The following is a 20,767-nucleotide window of genomic DNA, read 5'->3' on the forward strand; positions in this document are numbered from 1 at the left end:
TCTGCGGCATGTGGGATCTTCCCGCACCAGGGCTCGAACCCGTGTCCCCTGCATTGGCAGGAGGATTCTCAACCACTGCGCCACCAGGGAAGCCCGGAGATGCTATTCTTTATTTTCTTTCTTTTAAATAAAGCTGTATTTATTTACTTATTTAATTTTATTCTTTTTTTCTTTTTTTTTGGCCGTGACATGCGGCACGAGGGATCTTAGTTCCCTGACCAGGGATTGAATCTGTGCCCCCTGCAGTGGAAGTGCCGAGTCTTAACCACTGGATCGCCAGGGAAATCCCGCTATTAGTCTTCCCTATCACGTATTTTGGCCCTTCAGCCAAAGACCACTAGGAACACACCTGTATTTGAATAAATTTGGTTTATTACTCAGGTACCCTGGAAATCTGTGGGAGTATCTCAGTAAGAAGGTGTCTGAAAAGACGTATTAAGGGATTTGGGCTTGTTTTAGGTAATTTTGGGGAGGTGGGACTATAATATCATCATCATCATCTAGAAGGAGGGAAGCAAAAGCCTCATTTGGAAATGAAGCAGCATTTAGTCATACTGGCCAGGATTGAGAGAGGTTTGGTCATTTTTCTGGTTTGGACAGTGTTCCTGATTTTGTCAGTGTTGAGACATGATAATGGAGTAGTCTTGTCCTGGTCCATCATGGTCATAGGATGGCTTTGTCTGATGTCAGTGTTCTGTAAAATTGTTTATGTTTATCATGAGAACGCCTAGACCTAAGTGTGTCAGGCCTACCCCTCATGTCAGGGGCACCGTTTCTCTTTCTTACATGCTTCTAGCTTAAGTTGAAAAAAAATACTATTTCCCCCCCATATGTACATCTCATTTTTTTTTTTTTTGTGGTACGCGGGCCTCTCACTGTTGTGGCCTCTCCTGTTGCGGAGCACAGGCTCCGGACGCGCAGCCTCAGTGGCCATGGCTCACGGGCCCAGCCGCTCCGTGGCATGTGGGATCTTCCCGGACCGGGGCACGAACCCGTGTCCCCTGCATCGGCAGGCGGACTCTCAACCACTGCACCACCAGGGAAGCCCTGTACATCTCTTAACATTGCTTTTCTCATTAAATCTTGTTAAAAAGTATGTAATCTAAAAAAAAAAAAAGTCATGAAGAACCTAGGAGTAAGACAGGAATAAAGACACAGACCTACTAGAGGATGGACTGGAGGACACAGGGAGGGGGAAGCGTAAGCTGGGACAAAGTGAGAGAGTGGCATGGACATATATACACTACCAAACGTAAAATAGATAGCTAGTGGGAAGCAGCCGCATAGTACAGGGAGATCAGCTGGGTGCTTTGTGATCACCTACAGGGGTGGGATAGGGAGGGTGGGAGGGAGATGCAAGAGGGAGGAGATATGGGGACATATGTATATGTATAACTGATTCACTTTGTTATAAAGCAGAAACTAACACACCATTGTAAAGCAATTATACTCCAATAAAGATGTTAAAAAAAAAAGTAACACATGAATAAATTTTTAAAATATATTCATGAAATACAGTAGCATTCAGAACAATGTAGAAGTCCCCATTCTTTTTCTTTCCAGAGTAAACTAGCAGCAGTTTGGTATACATCCTCCTAGTCCTTTTTTATGTTCTAGCATGCATATACACAGATATAAATAATCCACATTGGGTTAAACACAAATGGATTCATACTATACATAATTCTCTACAACTTGATTTTTTTAAAATGTAATATACTTTGGAGAGCTTTGCATATCAGTGCATATAGATCTACCATGTAGTTTTTAATAGGTATGTGATGTTCCATCATATGAATGTACCATAGTTTATAAAACCTTTTTGGTTATTTCCAATATTTGCTATTATTAATAGTGTTGTGGTAAACATATTTATAATGAACACTTGATTTCCATGTCAGCATTCTTCTGAGGAAGCTATTAAAATACACTCATTTAAAATTATTCAGATACCACCAAATTACCATCCAAAGAAGACTTCAGAAATTTACGTTACAGCACAAACGAGGTGTGAGTGTCCTTTCATCCCTGTCTTTACCAACACTTGATAGTATTGGTTTTTTAAAAATGTTTCCCTATTGACAGGTGAAACATTTTTGATTTTATTTTAATATTCCTGATTAACAGTACTGTTTCATGTTTACTGACCATTTGTTTTCTTCTGTGAATTGTCTTTTGCAATTTTCCATCAGATTGTTTGTCTTTTATTTACTTTTTATTGCTCTGAAGATTTTATCTTTATGTATTCTAAATATTCTTTGCCAAATATATTGTAAATATTTTCTTCCAGTTTATCATTTGTCTTTAACTCATGAACTTACTGAACTTCTCTGAGCCTTCATTTCATCATTTGCAAAATGGGGAATAATAATATGAGGATTTAATGATGTACTCGAAAGCATGGTTTTCATGTAGGATTGTAGTGATGTCTTTTGGGAGTTCTCCGGTGCTCTGTGGGCTTGGCTTGAGAACCAAGGAGCTCTATTCAGCTTGATAACACTAAAGTCACAGTTTGTGAGGTGAAAGGTGAGTTCCATGAGTTACTGCATTATGCTCATTGGCTTGTGATTGGGCTTCACCTGCAGCTGAAAGTGTTCTCCAGTTAGACATCAGGGCCTTAAAAGATGAATGTATAGCTGAGGAGCTGAACTTTTTAATACTCTTCCAACTGGAAATAAATACACTTAAAAGGCTAATCATGGTTATGTCTGTGTGGCGGAATTATGGTTTTAATTTTCTTCCTGTAGTTTTATAAACACTTTCAAGAATAATTAAAATGAACATGCCATTGTTTTGTAATTGGAAGAATTAGAAATAGTTATAAAACGATTTTCGTAGAGGTGTTGAATTTAAGGCCTGTGGAGTTTTTTTTTTAACATTTTTATTGGAGCATAATTGCTTTACAATGGTGTGTTAGTTTCTGCTTTATAACAAAGTGAATCAGTTATACATATATATATATCCCCATATCTCCACCCTCTTGTGTCTCCCTCCCTCCCACCCTCCCCATCCCACCCCTCTAGGTGGTCACAAAGCACTGAGCTGATCTCCCTGTGCTATGTGGCTGCTTCCCACTAGCTATCTACCTTACGTTTGGTAGTGTATATATGTCCATGCCACTCTCTCACTTTGTCCCAGCTTACCCTTCCCCCTCCCCATATCCTCAAGTCCATTCTCTAGTAGGTCTGCGTCTTTATTCCCATCTTGCCCCTAGGTTCTTCATGACCATTTTTTTTTTCTTTTTAGATTCCATATATATGTGTTAGCATACGGTATTTGTTTTTCTCTTTCTGACTTAGTTCACTCTGTATGACAGACTCTAGGTCCATTCACCTCACTACAGATAACTCAATTTAGTTTCTTTTTATGGCTGAGTAATACTCCATTGTATATATATGCCACATCTTCTTTCTCCATTCATCTGTCGATGGACACTTAGGTTACTTCCATGTCCTGGCTATTGTAAATAGAGCTGCAATGAACATTGTGGTACATGACTCTTTTTGAATTATAGTTTTCAGGGTATATGCCCAGTAGTGGGATTGCTGGGTCATATGGTAGTTCTATTTTAGTTTTTTAAGGAACCTCCATACTGTTCTCCGTAGTGGCTCTATCAATTTACATTCCCACCAACAGTGTATGAGGGTTCCCTTTTCTCCACACCCTCACCAGCATTTATTGTTTGTAGATTTGATGATGGCCATTCTGACCGGTGTGAGATGATATCGCATTGTAGTTTTGATTTGCATTTCTCTAATGATTAATGATGTTGAGCATTCTTTCATGTGTTTGTTGGCAATCTGTATATCTTCTTTGGAGAAATGTCTATTTAGGTCTTCTGCCCGTTTTTGGATTGGGTTGTTCGTTTTTTTGATACTGAGCTGCATGAGCTGCTTGTAAATTTTGGAGATTAGTCCTTTGTCAGTTGCTTCATTTGCAAATATTTTCTCCCATTCTGAGGGTTGTCTTTTCTTCTTGTTTATGGTTTCTTTTGCTGTGCAAAAGTTTTTAAGTTTCATTAGGTCCATTTGTTTATTTTTGTTTTTATTTCCATTTCTCTAGGAGCTGGGTAAAAAAGGATCTTGCTGTGATTTATGTCATATAGTGTTCTGCCTATGTTTTCCTCTAAGAGTTTGATAGTGTTTGGCCTTACATTTAGGTCTTGAATCCATTTTGAGTTTATTTTTGTGTATGGTGTTAGGGAGTGTTCTAATTTCATTCTTTTACACGTAGCTGTCCAGTTTTCCCAGCACCACTTATTAAAGAGACTGTCTTCTGCATTGTATATTCTTAAGGCCTGTGGAGGTTTGAAGACATTAACATTGATGAAAAAGAATCCTTCTCTCTCTGTTCTTGTACTCTGCCTCCTTTTCTCCCCTTAGGGTTAAAGAGTCATATTTGAATTTATGGTAACTTGTTGGAAGAGAATATAGAAATTATAGTATATTGCATTTCCTCTTTTTGAAGTTGTCTCATCCTTTTTCGGTTATTTCAAATGTTTATTCATAGGATTTTCCTATAGTAAAATTTATAAAGCTTATAAAAAATGCCCATTTAGGAGACAGTGTTAGTAGCCTCACTACAGCAGCATCTACATCTGTACATTTGAACATCTGTTATGTAAAAAGTTCTTTGGGGCACTAAAAGAAATTATAAATAAGTCTTCATCCCATCCTTCAGTTAGGAAATAACCATGTAAACAATTAATATGTGCAAGGCAAAAGAAATGTTATAAACTGAGTGGAAGCACTAAAGGAAGGAAGAGAGATTTGAGATAAACTTTATAGGTAAGAAGAGTTGCAGTGGGTGGAAAGTGACATTCTAAACAGAGAATCATGTCAGCAAAGATGCAGACTCATGATGGTGCATGATACAGTTGAGAAATGTGGAACATTTCAAATTGGCTTGGTTGGTGTGTTCATGGAGAGATGAAGTGTGAAAGATTAAGTGTTCCTAAGATGTTGACTTGTTCATGAGTTGTAACTGACAAAATTAACTTTCATGGGTACTTTTATTATAGTAAATAATCCCTTTAGACTATACGCACATGGAAGTTTCTATAAGATAAGGATATGAATGCCTTGGTTAATGATTATTGGAATGTGTGTTTTGAAATGCAGCCATTTTATTGAAGTCATGAGTATATTAATGTAAGTTTTCGGACACCTGTTTTAGGAGCGCTGAGACCTGGAAATGGTCCTGAGATTTTATTGGGTCAGGGGCCCACTCAGCAGCCTCCACAGCAGCATCGAGTACTTCAGCAGCTACAGCAGGGAGATTGGAGATTGCAGCAGCTTCATTTGCAGCATCGTCATCCTCAGCAGCAGCAGCAGCTACTTCAGGATGCTTATATGCAGCAGGTGATTCTTTCGTTACTTGAGGTACAGAAGTACTGTTGTGGAATTCGTGCTGCTCTTGAATAGCAGTGAATTCCCTTTTGTATCATGGGTACTTTGAACTGTAGATTGAAGTAAACATTTTGCTCAGTTTCCTGATTATTAAAAGAATATGTAGTTTGGACTTCTGTAGTGGTGCAGTGGTTAAAAATCAGCCTGCCAATGCAGGGGACACGGGTTCGAGTCCTGGTCCAGGAAGATCCCACATGCCAGGGAGCAACTAAGCCCTTGCGCCACAACTACTGAGCCCACATGCCACAACTACTGAAGCCTGCATGCCTAGAGCTTACGCTCCGCAACAAGAGAAGCCACTGCAATGAGAAGCCTGAGCACCACAACGAAGAGTAGCCCCTGCTCGACGCAGCTAGAGAAAGCCCGCTCACAGCAGTGAAGACCCAACGCAGCCAAAAATAAAAATAAATAAATAAAAAATTTTAAAAAAGAATATATATTTTATTTGCATTCTGTGAGATACTCAAGAATACTCCTGTTGTAATAGGTTGTATCGTGGCTTTATGAAGCAAAGGATGTTCACCCAGTCATTTGGCATTGCAAATAAATACTGCAATTTATGATGAATATTATCTTTTTCAGGTTACATTTTGAGTTCATATATATAGACTAATAATGTTATTGTTGGAAAGATGATATTAAGACTTTCAGAAGTAATATTGTCTTGGGTTTTTGTTCTTATTTTTTCTTTTTTTTGCCTTTGTTGGGTGTGTGTGTGTGTATGTGTATGTGTGTAAGGTTGGCATTTAGAGCTGGAAGGGACATAGAAAAATATGACCTTAAGTTCTAGTCTGTCCTTTGCCTCATCAGAACCTGTGCATCTCTAGTTTCACTAAGCTATTTTAAATTTAATGACTGTTATCATCATCCTTCCATCATTTCCTGAACTATTTTTGAGCCAATTATATGCATGCTACTTCTCATGGGTATACCCCGTCCTCCGGTCTTGACTGATAGACCCAGAGTGGAGGATAGTTAAATAGGGGTGCCATTGGATGGCCAGAAGATATCATTGAAGGGGAGACAGAGGATCCTGGGAATTTACTGTAATGGTTCCTGGACACAGGTCACTTCAGGGGTCTTCATCAGCTGGTAAACGTGTTTAGGTTTCTTCCAGACATCCTTAAACTGTGCTGGAGATGGTTTTAGTTGAATCTATTATGTTTCATTGATAATTTTGAAACCAATTCCAATAAGCTGATTTAAGTTATAGTCACTAACTGACTATAGGTATCTTACATTAGTGTTTGGACTATTGAGTACCCAAGTCATTGTCATGGTAAGATCAATACCTAAAAAAAAAAGGTTCTCGCACAAAAACGGCATGAGTAATACTGATGAGTTTGTTTTTCCAATTGTAGTATCAACATGCAGTGCAACAGCAACAGATACTTCAACAACAGTTTTTAATGCATTCAGTATGTCAGCCGCAACCTTCCGCATCACAGTATCCTACAATGGTAAGCATTATGTAATTCCTAGAGATTTCTCTCTGAGTATACATTCCAGTGTTGGAATTCACAGTATGAATAGTATTATTCAGAATTTAATAATTCAGAATCAACTCAAGTTAGTTTATTAACATGTATGTTATCAAAGCCTTGAGATATGTATTCTCAAGCAGCTTTACATTGGGCTGAACATGGATCTGGCACATCTTATCTGATAGTGTAAGGAGATGATTGGTTACCCAGGATCTCTTGTCATATGTGTCTCTCATTTGGCAAATGTCTGTTGAAGAAAAGAAAAGAAACCCAAAGGAAAGTTGCATTTGCTTCAGAGAATAGTTTGACCTGTTTTCACAGCAACCGCTATACCAAGTGACTTTAAACTACCATATCGTTTTTTTTTAAACTATTTAAAGGAGAATTTTTGAATCCTGCCAGGTGACCCTAACTTTCCAGTTCCTTTTTTTTAAAAATTGAGGTATAATTGACATAAGATTATATTCGTTTACCTGAAACCATCTACCTGAGATAACGTAATAATTCGATATTTGTATATATTACAAAGTGATCACCACAGTAAGTCCAGTTAAACAACTTCTTAAATAGATTTATTTCATCTTGTAGTTTTCTAGTAGCGAGCCGCTCCTTCAGATAAAAATTGTTTTTCAGGTTTCTGATTTTGTTGCCAGTGTGAAAAGGAAGGAGCATAGTAAATAGGTGCAATGCTGACAGTGCTTTAGCGACCTTGAGCATTGTTTTGTATAACAGCATTTTTTGTTTCAGATGCAGCAGTATCAGCAGGCTTTCTTGCAGCAGCAAATGCTAGCTCAACATCAGCAGTCTCAACAACAGGCATCACCAGAATATCTCACTTCCCCTCAAGAGTTCTCACCGGCCTTAGTGTCCTACACTTCATCACTTCCAGCTCAGGTTGGAACCATAATGGACTCCTCTTATAGTGCCAATAGGCAAGTATTTTTCCATTGAATACAAAGGAAATTATGGTGGGAGTGGGTGTTATCATGGAGTGGAGTCACTCAGTGGCTCCTGAATTAATTTAGAGCCCATCTTAGAGTTCCCTTCTTTCTCTTACCAGTCCTCTCTCCTGACCCCTTTGCATCTCCATCCTTCTTTCCATTTCCCTCAGTTAATTCTGCTAACTGCTATTTGCAAATAAGGCTTAGCAACATCCAGCAGCATTTAAGGCTAAGAAAATTATTAGCTTATATGTTAAGACATTCTTTGTCTGACAAACTTAGTAGTTTAAAACGATGATAAACATTTATTATCTCACACACTTTCTTTGGATCAGGAATTTAGGAGTAGCTTACCTGTATGGTTATGACCAGGGAAGGGTCTCTCATGAGGTTACAGTTAAGATGTTGGCTGGGGCTGCAGTCCACTGAAGGCTTGCCTGGTACTGGTGGATCTGTTTGTAAGGTCACTCACATGTCTTTGGGCAGGAGGCCTCAGTTTTTTGTCACATGGATCTCTCCAAAAGGCTGCTTGAGTATTCTCTTTGGCAAAATCAAAGACTGTTTTGAACAAGGAATTGTTTATTCTGGTTTCTTTCAGAACACATGGTCCAAAAGAGAGGGCAAGGCGGAACCTTTGATGCCTTTTATGATCTAGTCTCAGCAGTCACACGTTGGCACTTCCACCATATTTCATTTGTTAGAATTGAGTCACTAGATCTAGCCCACATTCAAGGGCAGGGGAATCTGGTTCCACCCTTTGAAGGGAGGGGTGTCAGAGAACTTGCAGACATATTTTAACACGTGTTTGAAGTGTAGGTTAAGGTGACACCCCTCCCCCCCACCCCCTTGAGTTACAGTCTACGAAGAAGAATCCATAAATTCATTCCAGGAACAGGAGGAAGATGATTCAGATAGGGAATCCTAAAGTTGTAAAAGGATCATTGACAGGCAGGAGGGGAATGCCCATTTCTCTTTGGGTTTTAACCTCTCTTATTTGTGTTTCTAGAACTCGGAAAGTCCTTAAAGGTAGTTTTGGAATTAGAGATGGGTTTCCTTCATACGGAGGCAGGCTTATTAGACTTTGGCAGTTGGTGCATTCCTAGAGTGAGTTCTAAACTGAATTACATTTATTATTAAGCTACCTAAGTTATATTTACTAGAAAGACTATCTACTAGTTGGCCAATTCTAGCTTTCAGTGAATGTTCAAACGTTCCATTCTTGGCTCAACTATACTGAAGGGGCTTGGGCTAGGGGATTAAATGGGCAACTTTTGCCCTTTCTTCCCTTTCAAGATCTGTGTGGTGGCAATGGAAGTGAGCTCCCAAGGGGAAGGTGAATTTAAGGGGATGAGTCAAGGCTTGCAAAATTGAGATACTTCTTTAGAAGCACATAGAGATTCTCCCTCCATTACCAGTGTTAGAAGATCTGGATCTGAATTATTAAATGAACTTGACAACTTTGTTATACTGCCTCGTGCCTATGCTGTATTTCCAGGCTGGGTTGAGGGAGAGGTACCCAGGTATTCTTAGGTTAAGAAGGCTTTAAACTCTCATCTTCTATTAAAAGCCAAGAGGCCTATTGGATAACTTGCATAGAACCAGTAGTCCTAGGCTCCAGACTACAGATATTTTAAACACCACGAATAATTTATTATATAGAAAATAACTCTCCTCTGGTTTTAGGCAATTCATAAAGCAATTCTAGCAGCTCACCTTTTGTTGGTAGCTATGTAGAGAATGTCTTTGTCAAAAGGAAAATTATTGTGGTGTCTCTCAGCATAACCAGGACATAAAATCACCTTATTCAATAGTGATTTTAGAGTGATACTGTTTGATATGGCAACTGATTTTCACTTTAAGGTTTATTCAGTATGATAAATAATAGTTAATATTTAATGAGCACTTATTTATTTATTTATGTTCTCTCTGCTTTACATGTATTAAATCACTTAATCTTCTCAGTAACCCTATGAGGTAGATACTGCTACTCTTGTTTCACAGATAAGGAAGTTGAGACCTAGAGAAGTTAAGGAACTTGCCCAAGGGTACACAGCTAGTGACCTTTATGGAGGTGATTCGAATCCCATGTGGTCTCCTTTCCAATCCATGCCCTTACTGCCACCTCCATCATAATAAAATGAGCTTCTTCTCCAAGTATTTATAAAGTATGAACTAGGAAACTTAAAAATTTTCAATTATAATGTATTTTTTTCCTCCTTTTTCCTCTCTTAATTTTTACTCTAGGTCAGTTGCTGGTAAAGAGGCCGTTGCAAATATTACAAATCAGAAGAACATCAGTAACCCACCTGATATGTCAGGGTGGAATCCTTTTGGAGAGGATAATTTCTCCAAGTTAACAGAAGAGGAACTGTTGGACAGAGAATTTGACCTTCTAAGATCAAGTAAGGGACACTTGAAGGCTTATTTTGCTTCACAGTAAAATAACAGCTCTATAATTATTCAGCAAGGCCAAAGACTGTTTTGGGATGGTAAAGAGAAAATTCTTTTTGCGCATTTGAGGGCAAAATTCAGTCCATCTTCTTTTACATATACTTTCAAACTATATTTTGTGCTTTAGAAATCAATTGCTTGATAGTAGCTCTTAAACCCAAGATTGCTGATAATATGCTGATTCCGAGCACTTAAGTACTGCATATCTTTGAATGTTAATTCAGAAATCTCCAAAAAATGGAAAATAAATGTTCAAATAAAAAGGGAGAGATTAGTATCTTGCCTTACTAATCATTCTGCAGCTCTGTTTTCTTGCACACTCAGTAGAAGATATTGTGGGTCTGAGATGCCCTTTGAAAGTGCCTGAAAGGAAACATGGGCTACTACATTATGTTAATGTTTTGTAATGTCCTTTTAATGAGTGGTGACATAAACGGGCTGCCTTGTTGTCCTGGTATGGCAAAAGTGAAATAAATTCTTTTCCATTTTAAATCAGATATCTCAATGTTTTTACTTGCAGTCATTGCCTTTTCTTAAACTACCTAATATATATGTCAAGTCTCACTATACATATTTTAGAAGTTATTTTTTGGAAAAGGTATGTATGGTGTATTTTGGGGAGGTTGCAAAACAGTAGCAAAAAGCTCACTCCTGGAGTCTATAGATAATTGTCAGGTTTCTGAGTCTTGGGGGTGTGTGTGTGCAGGTGTGTGCCCAGTGTGTTTCCCCATTTTGCATGTGAAAAGGGGGTCTTGATGGTCCCTAGGTATAGTTCCTAGTTTCTATTTCATTTTAGGTAACTGGCCTTATGAGAACATTAATTAGATGAAGTACTTTGTTCCAAATTGGTATATATTTTATATAAAGTTTGTAAATGCCCTGAATTCATGTAAGAATAGTTGTTTGGAATTTAAATTGGTATTTTACTTATTGGTTATATGATTATGAAAAATTACATTGATTAAATGCAGATATAAAAATGAGTTCTGAGCCTTTAATAAAGGTTTATTGACTTTGGTAAAACCAATCTTACATTTTTTTATTAAAAAATTTGTTTTAAACTACAGCATTTTTGTTTGGCATTTTTACTACAATTTATGTTGAGTGGTCCCCAAAGCAAGATTTTTAAAAAAGGAAGTAAAGTATCTCTTTCCTTTAGGGAGATGATAGGGAGATACAGGGGGTAACCAATCATTGTAATTTACAGAATTATTTTTAAAGCAAAAGGGAAAATTAAAATATTCATTTTAATGTATTCTGACCAGGATAATAACTAAGTTTGCTAAATCAGTGTTTCCTACTCTTTGGGTAAACACTCCCCTCCCCACTGTTTTTAAAAAATAAATCAATTTATGGAATGGGTAAAGTATTCACGTTTTTTTTGTGCCTTATAAAAATGTTATTCTAAGCTCCCTAGAATTTGTAGTGACACCCAAGTGTTAGTTACTTTGCATAGGCAAGAATGGCATACAAATATTCATGTATATCTAACTTCATAAAAATTGGATTTAGCATGTAAAACTCTTAACCAGCTATTGGCTTTCAAACTTTAAGATCTGATTACATGTGTAATTTGTGTATGTGTTTGTATACACATGTGTATGCCAAGAGAGTTCAGACTTCATTGCAGCAGTAGATATGGAAAGATACTGAGTTCCAAATGACAGTGCAGGAGGAACTTTATCTGAAGGTCAGACTTGGAGCAACTCAGCCATTTGGGAAACTGCCTAGATGGTCCCCAAGCTGTTGAAATCACTGTCACAAGGACAGTGTACTTAAATTGGCACATAGCACCAGAAAACGTGAATTCTGATACCTGGCCAAGTCATTTAACTAGGTTTAACTCTGTAAAGTCACTTAACTGCCGTTTCACTTACTCATTTATAAACTGGGTATAAGATTAAATAATGTCAAGAAGATTAAATAATGTCTTTAAAGAGTCTGGGCACTCCATAAATGTCACCTCTGCTTTTCTCACCTTCTGTATAAGTCTTTGGGCTCTGACTCCTGAGATTATTGCTCTATAACCAGCATTTAAAAATTATGTCTAAACTGTCAGGTTTCTCAGCTGGCAATTAAAAAAACCAAATAGAAGAGGCTTTGTGGGCAAACACATCAACAGCAGAAGTGACGTATGACAGCATGGAAAGAGATGGAAAAATGTCTGGTTTTCCCTTAATAATTGATAGTCATAGTAATGGGGTTCAAAAAAAGGTGAAATGTCTTTAATAAAGTTTATAAAGAAATCAATAAAGTATAGAATATAGTTTAGAAAGATTTCCTCCCAGATTTGACTTTATTGTAATATTGAGTCATCTTAGCACCCGTTTCACTCACAACCAATAAGGTATCTAATATTTGATCTACTTGATAAGGGTTTAAATTACACCGATGGGCAAAAGACCTCTTCTAGAACCCTAAGAGTTTCAGTAGACTAACAGTGTAATGAAAGTTGATTGTTGGTCATTACTGGTTGGTTCCTCTGTCCCTATCAACTTTTTCCAAAATGAATAAATTATCAATGCGTTTGGAATATCAAATTTATCTTTTTTCTCAGCACAGATATTTATCAACAATTTTTCAAAGTCCTTTCTGAGATTTTTTATATTTGGCTTATGAAAGCTTTCCAGTGAGAAACTGAATACTTTTATGTATGGTCCTTAAAAATATAGGTATTGCCCATGTAATGATTGTTCAGAATAAAACATTGCCATTTGAGGTTTTATTTTTTAAATGGTATGTGGTTATTTATTTAAAAAAAAAAAGCAAAAAAATATGCTGTCTAGGAAATATTTTACTTGTGTGTATTTTCCAGAAGGTAATTTAAGAATTATACTTTGAAATACTAAAATTCCAAGATACTAGTAATTGGTGATTAAAAAAACCATTTTTTTAGTGATCTTTAAGAGAACAGTTGAATCCAGCTGGCAAAGGGATTTAACATATAAAATATAAATCAAATTCTTCTTGCTTTTGCTTTCAGTGTAACAATATTTATGGTTTGGAATTTTTTACCTGTTCCTATTTAAGACTAAAACATTAAATCGAAATTAAGCGTTATTAATAAAGTTAGTCTCAATATTTTTTTACAGTTTAAGCTTGTATTTTTCATGGTCTTTTGTATCAAAGCATCCAGATTAGTATGTAAACTTTAGAAATCTAATTGTCATAATATTTAATACATTAAACACTAATTAGAATACAGGTGTTTGCTTTGGGAAAATTTCTAAGTTGCATTTGTTTGAATAGTTGTGTAGCTCTACATGTTAATTAAAAGTAATACTTGATGGAATATTGTTTTCTTGTTGATAGTGGATTTACTGTTTATTTCTGTTTAAAATTGCATCAAAATAACTAAAAGTAAGAGTAGAAGAAACTAAAGACTGTGGCTGCTTTGCATATTCTACTGAATGTGTTGGGTTTTTTTTTTCTGAAGCCACAGTATGAAATAGATATAAACATCTGTATATATAGTTAGTTTGTTGTAAAACATTAAGTGTCACCATTTTAAGCTGATTCAGACCTATCACTGTTCCTTTAGGGCAGAATAACAGAACTTTTCAGGTATATTAGAACAGTGTCAAAAGTATCAGATGAAGACTGTAATTTTAAACCTTATTCTTTAACCTTTTGGCTATTCAAGCCATTATCCATATAAGCTGCTGAATTAACTTTTTAGAGTATATTAATTTTCTGATGATAGTATGAAATACAGTTTGATTTTAGGATTTTGAAATCCTGTATTTTTGCCATTTGTATCCATTATAATTCTTGAAAAGATACTGTCTTTATTCAGCACACAATTTTTTGGGGAAGGCAGGAAGAGGTAAGTTTCTTATTTTGGACAAATCAAGCTCAAGTTTTGCTCTAATGAAAAGAAAACCAGTTCTTTGAAAATGGAGCTTAAATACATTTTAGGGGTGACTATGTATTTGAAACTCTACGTACCATTTTGTTAGTTTTTATTTATAGGTAATTGATAATTTAAAAAATTAATATGTATGTTTATCTTTTATTTTGTGTCCTGGGACCCAGATTATCATGTGAACTTTAGAAATCTAAATGGTTTTTTAAAAATCTTCCATGGAAAAATTGATCCTGTGTTTTTTGGAACAATGAGAACATGATTCATTTTATAGTGAGTTTTTTCTGCTTCCTCTTTTGAAATAATTGGATAAATGAACTTCGTATGGAACAGTATCTTCATATTTTAACTTATGGGGACCCCATATATAAAAAATATTTGTTTACCCCTACATGATAGTATTTGTACTCTTGTCATAACTACATGGTGCTGTTTATACGTTTACCATGAATTTACCATAGATAGATGGAGATAATACATCACTGCATGAGGATTCAAAGAACTTTAGTGGTAACTTTGCATTTTTATATGCTGGGAACCATTGGAACAGTAGTGGTTTATAAACCTGGAGAATATGTTAATGTGTAGATTCCCAAGCTTCTACTCAGATAATCTGATTCATTAGGTCTGTGATAGGACCCAGGTTTTATACAGGAGTATAAATACATTTTATACTGGAGTCCTGGCAATTATGATGCAGATGGTTTAGGAAGGAAATCTGGTCCTGATTTTGACCTAAGTACCTATAAACTATATAGTTATATACAAATATATATATATATATATATATATATGTATAATTTTATCAGGGCCTGATAAAATTGGTAACCCACAGGTATCCTCTGTGATTCAGTGAATCTTAGGCCTCTCCTTAAAGTTTGATTGTGGCTTCCCACCACAATAAATTAAAGACACCCTTGGTTATATAAGGTGTTCTCCAGCCTTATTTTTTCAGTAAGTTGCTATGAAAGTAATTTCTTTATAAGTGTTGGACAAGAAAATATGAAAAAGCTTTTTTTCATAGTACAGTCAGCATTTGTTACTGATTTCCTGAATTAAGTATACGGTGAATACCTTGAAAAAGAACATCTAAAATAAATTTTCATTGTTATCCATTTCTGTATTGGATTTGAAAATAACCTCTTAAGTTCTGGAAATTTTATTTGTGCATAAATCAGTTGTCAGATGTGTTGCCTTAAAATATTAACTAGTGCTTCAACAAAATTTTAAGTAAAAATTTAAACAACCTAAAATTTCATGTGGATATTGCAGAATTAGTTTTAGCCATAAAAGCTCATAATTGTATCATAAAGGTGTTTAAAGAATCAGTTGTCCGTAGCAATAATTGAGTATTTTCAGGATATTGTAGACTCTAGGGCCTTGCCTTCTCAAGCTTGTGCTCCCTGGACCAGCAGTATCATGTCATCTGGAAGCCTGTTGAACTGCAGAATTTCAGGATCCATTCCAGAACCATCCAGTCAGAATCTGCATTTTAACAACTCCCAGGTGATTAGAATGCACATTAAATTTGAGAAGCACTGTCCTAGGAGATTGCTGCTTTAACTTGGGGCTTTTTGTTTCACTCTGCAGTTACGAGTCATTTTTAAAGAATTCTAATTCTATTTGGATTCTCCCTCCCTATCTTGCCATCCCTTAGGACTCAAATGAAACTAGCGTAGTTTACCCATAGAATTCCTTAAACATGAAAAGTATAGTCCTGGGAATGTTTAAAATATCTGTAAGGGCAAAATGGGTCCCTAATAGCATATGTTTGATTACCAAGAATCAGAGGATAGAGAGGCATTTTATAAAAATCCAGAAGTTCTCAACTGATAAAGTGCCTGCGATGTGCAGAGTTTAAGAGCAGGGATCACTACTAGGGAATTAGGATACATTAAATCTTCTTCAGACATACCAGACCTGCTCCCACCTTGGAGCCTTTGCTCTAGCGCTTCCTCTGCCTGGTGTGTTCTTCCCCAGGTATCTACTCCTGCCTCCTTGGAGTCTTTTCTCACCTGGTACCTGTTAGAATCACTCTCTTTCACTCTGTTTATTACTGCAACCTGTGTCTGCTCTCTTAATTCCTTTTACCCTGCTCTACATTTTTCTCTCTAGCTTTAACAGTTTCTGTTTCTCATGCTTGTTGCTTATCAGTCGTTTTTCCATGCCAGCATATAAACTCCATGAGGGCAGGAGTCCTCTTTTTGTTTGCTATTGCATGCCCATTGTCTAGAACAGTGCCTGGCACATACTAGATGCTCAACTATTTGTTGAATGAAAAAATGAATTCTGTTGTTAAGGCTTTTAATTTAGTAGAGAAATATCTATATCTTTGCATTTGTATGTATGAGAATGGTTTAACCAAGTGATATGAGAAATGAACAATAACATAAAATGAAGTAACATATAGTGAATTACTTTTTATTGCTATTGAGAAATAGGATTTACCTATTTTATGAATGAATGACCATTTGCAATATTTTTTCCATATGTTCTTTCAGAGAAAGTTTGCCAAATATGTCTCTGTTTAACAATCTGGGTTTAACTTCAGATCCAATATGTTACAAGTTAAAGACAACTGGTATTTAAATAAACCAAATTAAGTTATTTATTAGGTTAATTGTATTTAGTGAAATCTAGCACTGTGTTTACATTGTTAAACTTGCTTTTGTAGCAACAAATATGTATTAAACTCAGGACTACCCAGTAATACTTAAACAGATGAACTTTGAATCTCATATTTTTCAAGAAGGCTTTGTTTAATTTTCACTTTTATTTATACTGTATGCCACTTTTAAATTTAAAGATCGTTTTGTTTTTATTTTATTTTTTGTTTTGTTTCATCTTATTTTTGCAGACAGGCTCGAGGAGAGAGCATCCTCAGATAAGAATGTAGAGCCACTTTCTGCTCCACATAACCATCCTCCAGAAGATCCTTTTGGTTCTGTTCCTTTCATTTCTCACTCAGGCAAGTTACATATGTAACATCATGACTATCAATAAAAATACACACAAGAACAATAACAGTAACGAGGGCCAAAACCCTTATTATAAAGCCAAAGTAGGAATCAGGTTTTAGTTACAGCAAATAGAACAGAAAATTATTTTAACCTTTAGCCATCCTAGTTTTCCTAATGTTCTTTCCATTGGGTTATTCAATTTGTGCCTTTTGCAAACACAGAAAAATGCTGATTTGCGTAGTAGAACCATAACTGGTTCTTTCTACCTCGACTATTGGATAGGATTGAAAAATTTCATGCATGAAAATATCTCTCACTTTTATATACTTAAAATACATTTTACAGACATTTTTATACTTAGCTTTTGCTTAAAAATCCTGTTTTCCTAGTTTATACATGCTCTCTTGTAGCTGTGTTTAAAAAGTATTAGTGACTTTGTTACAACTTGTGACAAATTACCTATTTTCTTCTTACTCCTTGCTTTGATGTCAATCCAGAATTTAATTATTCACCATTTAAGAATATTTGTGATAATATTTTCAAAGTAATTACCTAGTTAATGCTGTTGAAGATACTAGGATGGAATAGGATCCCACTTTGGCATAAATGGATTTTTGTGTTTGTATAGTTAGAGTGGAAAAACTGAGTTTAATCTTAGAAAAGGGAAATGCATTGGAAGAAATTATGCTTTACTAGGAGGTAAAGGTTTTGTTTAATATATTCATGGTAATTGTCAGCTATGTTCTTTGGTTCTGTTTTGTTTATTTCTCACTCAGGCAAGTAAAATATGTGACATCATCACTACCATTTAAAAGAACTTCATACAAGAGAGAACAATAACAAAAGAAAAGCATTGTGAATGTAAAGCCAAAATAAGAAATAGGTGTTCAGGATTTCTGATAATACACTGAAGCAATGTTATAGCCTTTCAACATTCAGATTTGGTTATCCAGAACAGTACAGTAACTAAGAGTGTTTCTATATACTTTGATATTCCATATTTTTACTCTTTGCCATTTATTGAAAACAATCCATATTTTTGTCATTTTCTGTTAGCTTCCTTCAGATTATCTTTTTCATGAATGATATGAAATCATTAACTGGGGAAGACAGTTTACTGTGTCAGTTTACTTAATATGCATAGATGCACTCACTCACACCCCCAATACCCTAGGTCAAAAACTGTTACTGTTTTTTTGGGTTTTTTAAATAATAGCTCAAATGGTCTTTATAAATTCTCAAGAACATGGTACTCACTGACTTCAGATAGTGATCTATTTGTGGCAGAAAGCGGTTTCAGTACTAGCTCTTTTTCATACTCTAGAAGGAATTACATAATCCCCTTCAGGTTTGTACATATCTATGCAACTTCTTGTCTGTTCTTTAATAGCTTCTGAAAGAACCCTGGGGAAATGAATAGTAGAATCAGGAAGTAGAGTAAGCCTCAGTGATTTGCCTTTTCCTTGGGCACCCTTATTTTGGGGTTGGCCTAGGATTTCTGTAGTTAGAAATAATGCTCACAGATTTGAGCTTGATTGCTGCTGTTGCTATTTTGTTTTTCTTTTTCCTTTGGGTATTTAACTTCTCTATTAGATTTTAAGCTTGCTGAGGGTTGAAACCATGAATTTTCTGTCTTTGAATCCTTCCCAGTAGCCAACCCAGTAAGTACCTATTAATATTCATTGGCTGTATGAAAAAATTATGACTATTCCTAAAAATTCGTACTCCTTGGTTTTAGGACAATGACCGTAAAAAATGCCCTTTGATATAAATGCTACTGCTCCAGAAATATTTTTAGATTTAGTGTTAATAAGAACATTGGAATAGTTTGGTTATGAAAAATTGAGTACATAGACTAGAATAAAGGAGGGAATGGTCATAAGAGAAATGTGCCTCCAGACAGAAGGCAATCACTTTGCTATATTAGCTTTGTTAATTTATTTTTATCAGATTCAAAATACATAATCAAAATTTAAAAATCTGAAAATAACTTACTGCCACTGACCTATTCATCATCAAGATTAGAAATACTTTGTTATAAATAATTTTTAGGTAAACAATAAAGTATTTGAAGGCATTCATTTTCCTCTAAGAGTAAAACAGTTGAATCTCTGAAGCAAAAAACTTCCTCATAAGCTTTATGAAGAAATTGGAAAAAGAAAAAGGAATTCTACCCATTGAAAATATATTCCACGTGGCATTGTGAGCATCTGGAGATTTATAGGACTAGGACAGAAGAAAGGCAAGAAACTACTTCTAAGTATGTGTGTGTGTGCAATACAGGGTGATATGTATATGTGATAAGCCATCTTACTTGAATCTGAGAGTTGACAATTCTGAACATAATTTAATTTTAGGTAAACCATATAGAGAATGCTAGTTGAGAATAAAATGAATTCAATCACGAGGCAGAATGCTATAAGAATTGTAGTGGCAAAGTGCATTTAAGGAGACACACTGTCTTGAATCTAGTGTTCCTTACACTGGTTTTATTAGGAATTGTGTTCTTTTTATTTTGAAAGAAAAATTTCTGTTAAAACCTTTAATCTTAACTTTGAAATTATAATGAATTAGTTTTTACTTTGCTTTTCTTCAGTTTATCATAATTTTATTAAATTATTTTTAAGCTGCATTTTTAAGTTAAAATAATATGTGTATCTACTTTAAAAAGTTGGATTTAACAAGGTTTATAGTGAAAAAAAGTCACTTCTCTGCTTGCTCCCTCCCTATATACCCTTTCCCTGTTCAGACTCCCTGGAGTAATTTTTCACTTCTGGCATTGTAATATGTCATGCTTATTCTTCTATTTCTTACTTTTTTTTCAATTTTAGATGATTTTAGACTTCGTATTTTGGAAAATGATTTAGATTAATTACACTGTTAGCACCCAGCCCCAATCACATGCACCTGTCCTTTCGCTAATTTCCAGTACAGTTTTGACACAATTGTTGGTTGTCCATGTTGTTCAATGTGTGCATTTTATGCATATGTAAGTATTTGTCACTGAGGTCCAGTATACCATTTTTACATTTCCTTCTATAAGGTTTTATTTTTCCTGGAGTTAATTATAATGATGTTTATAAAAATGACTGTGTTTTGTTCCCTGGTTTTTCCTGTACCCTGTCATTGATTCATCTCCATTTGGAAATGTAAATTTCCTCCCAATTTAAGGTGGCTGTCATTTTCATTTTTACTTGATTATGTCTCTCGTGGAGCTCCGCAGCCTGAGTTGGTTGCTTCCTGTGCCTGCCACGCACTTATCATCCTAGGATTTTCTTTTGCCCGTCGATCTTCCTGGGAATTCTTGGGTCTCCTCTCTTCCTCTTTCTTGGTTAGTAAAGCAACTCCTCTAGAAATTTCTTGAGAAAATATATATGCATGGGAGGAAAACTTTTAAACTTTGCTGCCTTTTTTGCCTAACCTGACACTTGACTGATAATTTGGCTGGGTAAATAATTCTTTGTTGGACATAATTTTTCCTTGTGAATTTTCAAGGTACTGCTTCATTGTATTCTAGCTTCAAAAAAAGGGATAGGGGGCTTTAACTAGAGGAATGGCTGCACTCTATGCCCCTAACCCTAGGTCCCATAGCCTCTACTATTTAGAGGCGAAAATACCTGTTTCTTCTCCTTGTTAGCTGCATGTACTGCAGATCTGG

The 20,767-nt window shown here is 35.6% G+C and overlaps 1 protein-coding gene across 3 annotated transcripts in view; it reads left to right on the top strand.

Annotated features, from left to right (window-relative positions):
* Positions 1-20,767, top strand: part of BMP2K (BMP2 inducible kinase) — a 133,199-nt gene that overhangs the window by 97,134 nt on the left and 15,298 nt on the right. For 2 of the 3 annotated variants that reach the window (XM_081227877.1, XM_081227879.1), the window contains 5 exons: positions 5,176-5,360; positions 6,770-6,868; positions 7,640-7,824; positions 10,078-10,235; positions 17,007-17,117. In XM_081227877.1, coding sequence (XP_081084003.1) covers positions 5,176-5,360; positions 6,770-6,868; positions 7,640-7,824; positions 10,078-10,235; positions 17,007-17,117 — 738 coding nt within the window. The remainder of the gene's footprint in view (positions 1-5,175; positions 5,361-6,769; positions 6,869-7,639; positions 7,825-10,077; positions 10,236-17,006; positions 17,118-20,767) is intronic. The other variant, XM_081227878.1, reaches the window with a different exon arrangement.

Source organism: Mesoplodon bidens (genome assembly GCF_964165515.1).
Source record: "Mesoplodon bidens genome assembly, chromosome: 1".
Taxonomy (NCBI): domain Eukaryota; kingdom Metazoa; phylum Chordata; class Mammalia; order Artiodactyla; family Ziphiidae; genus Mesoplodon; species Mesoplodon bidens.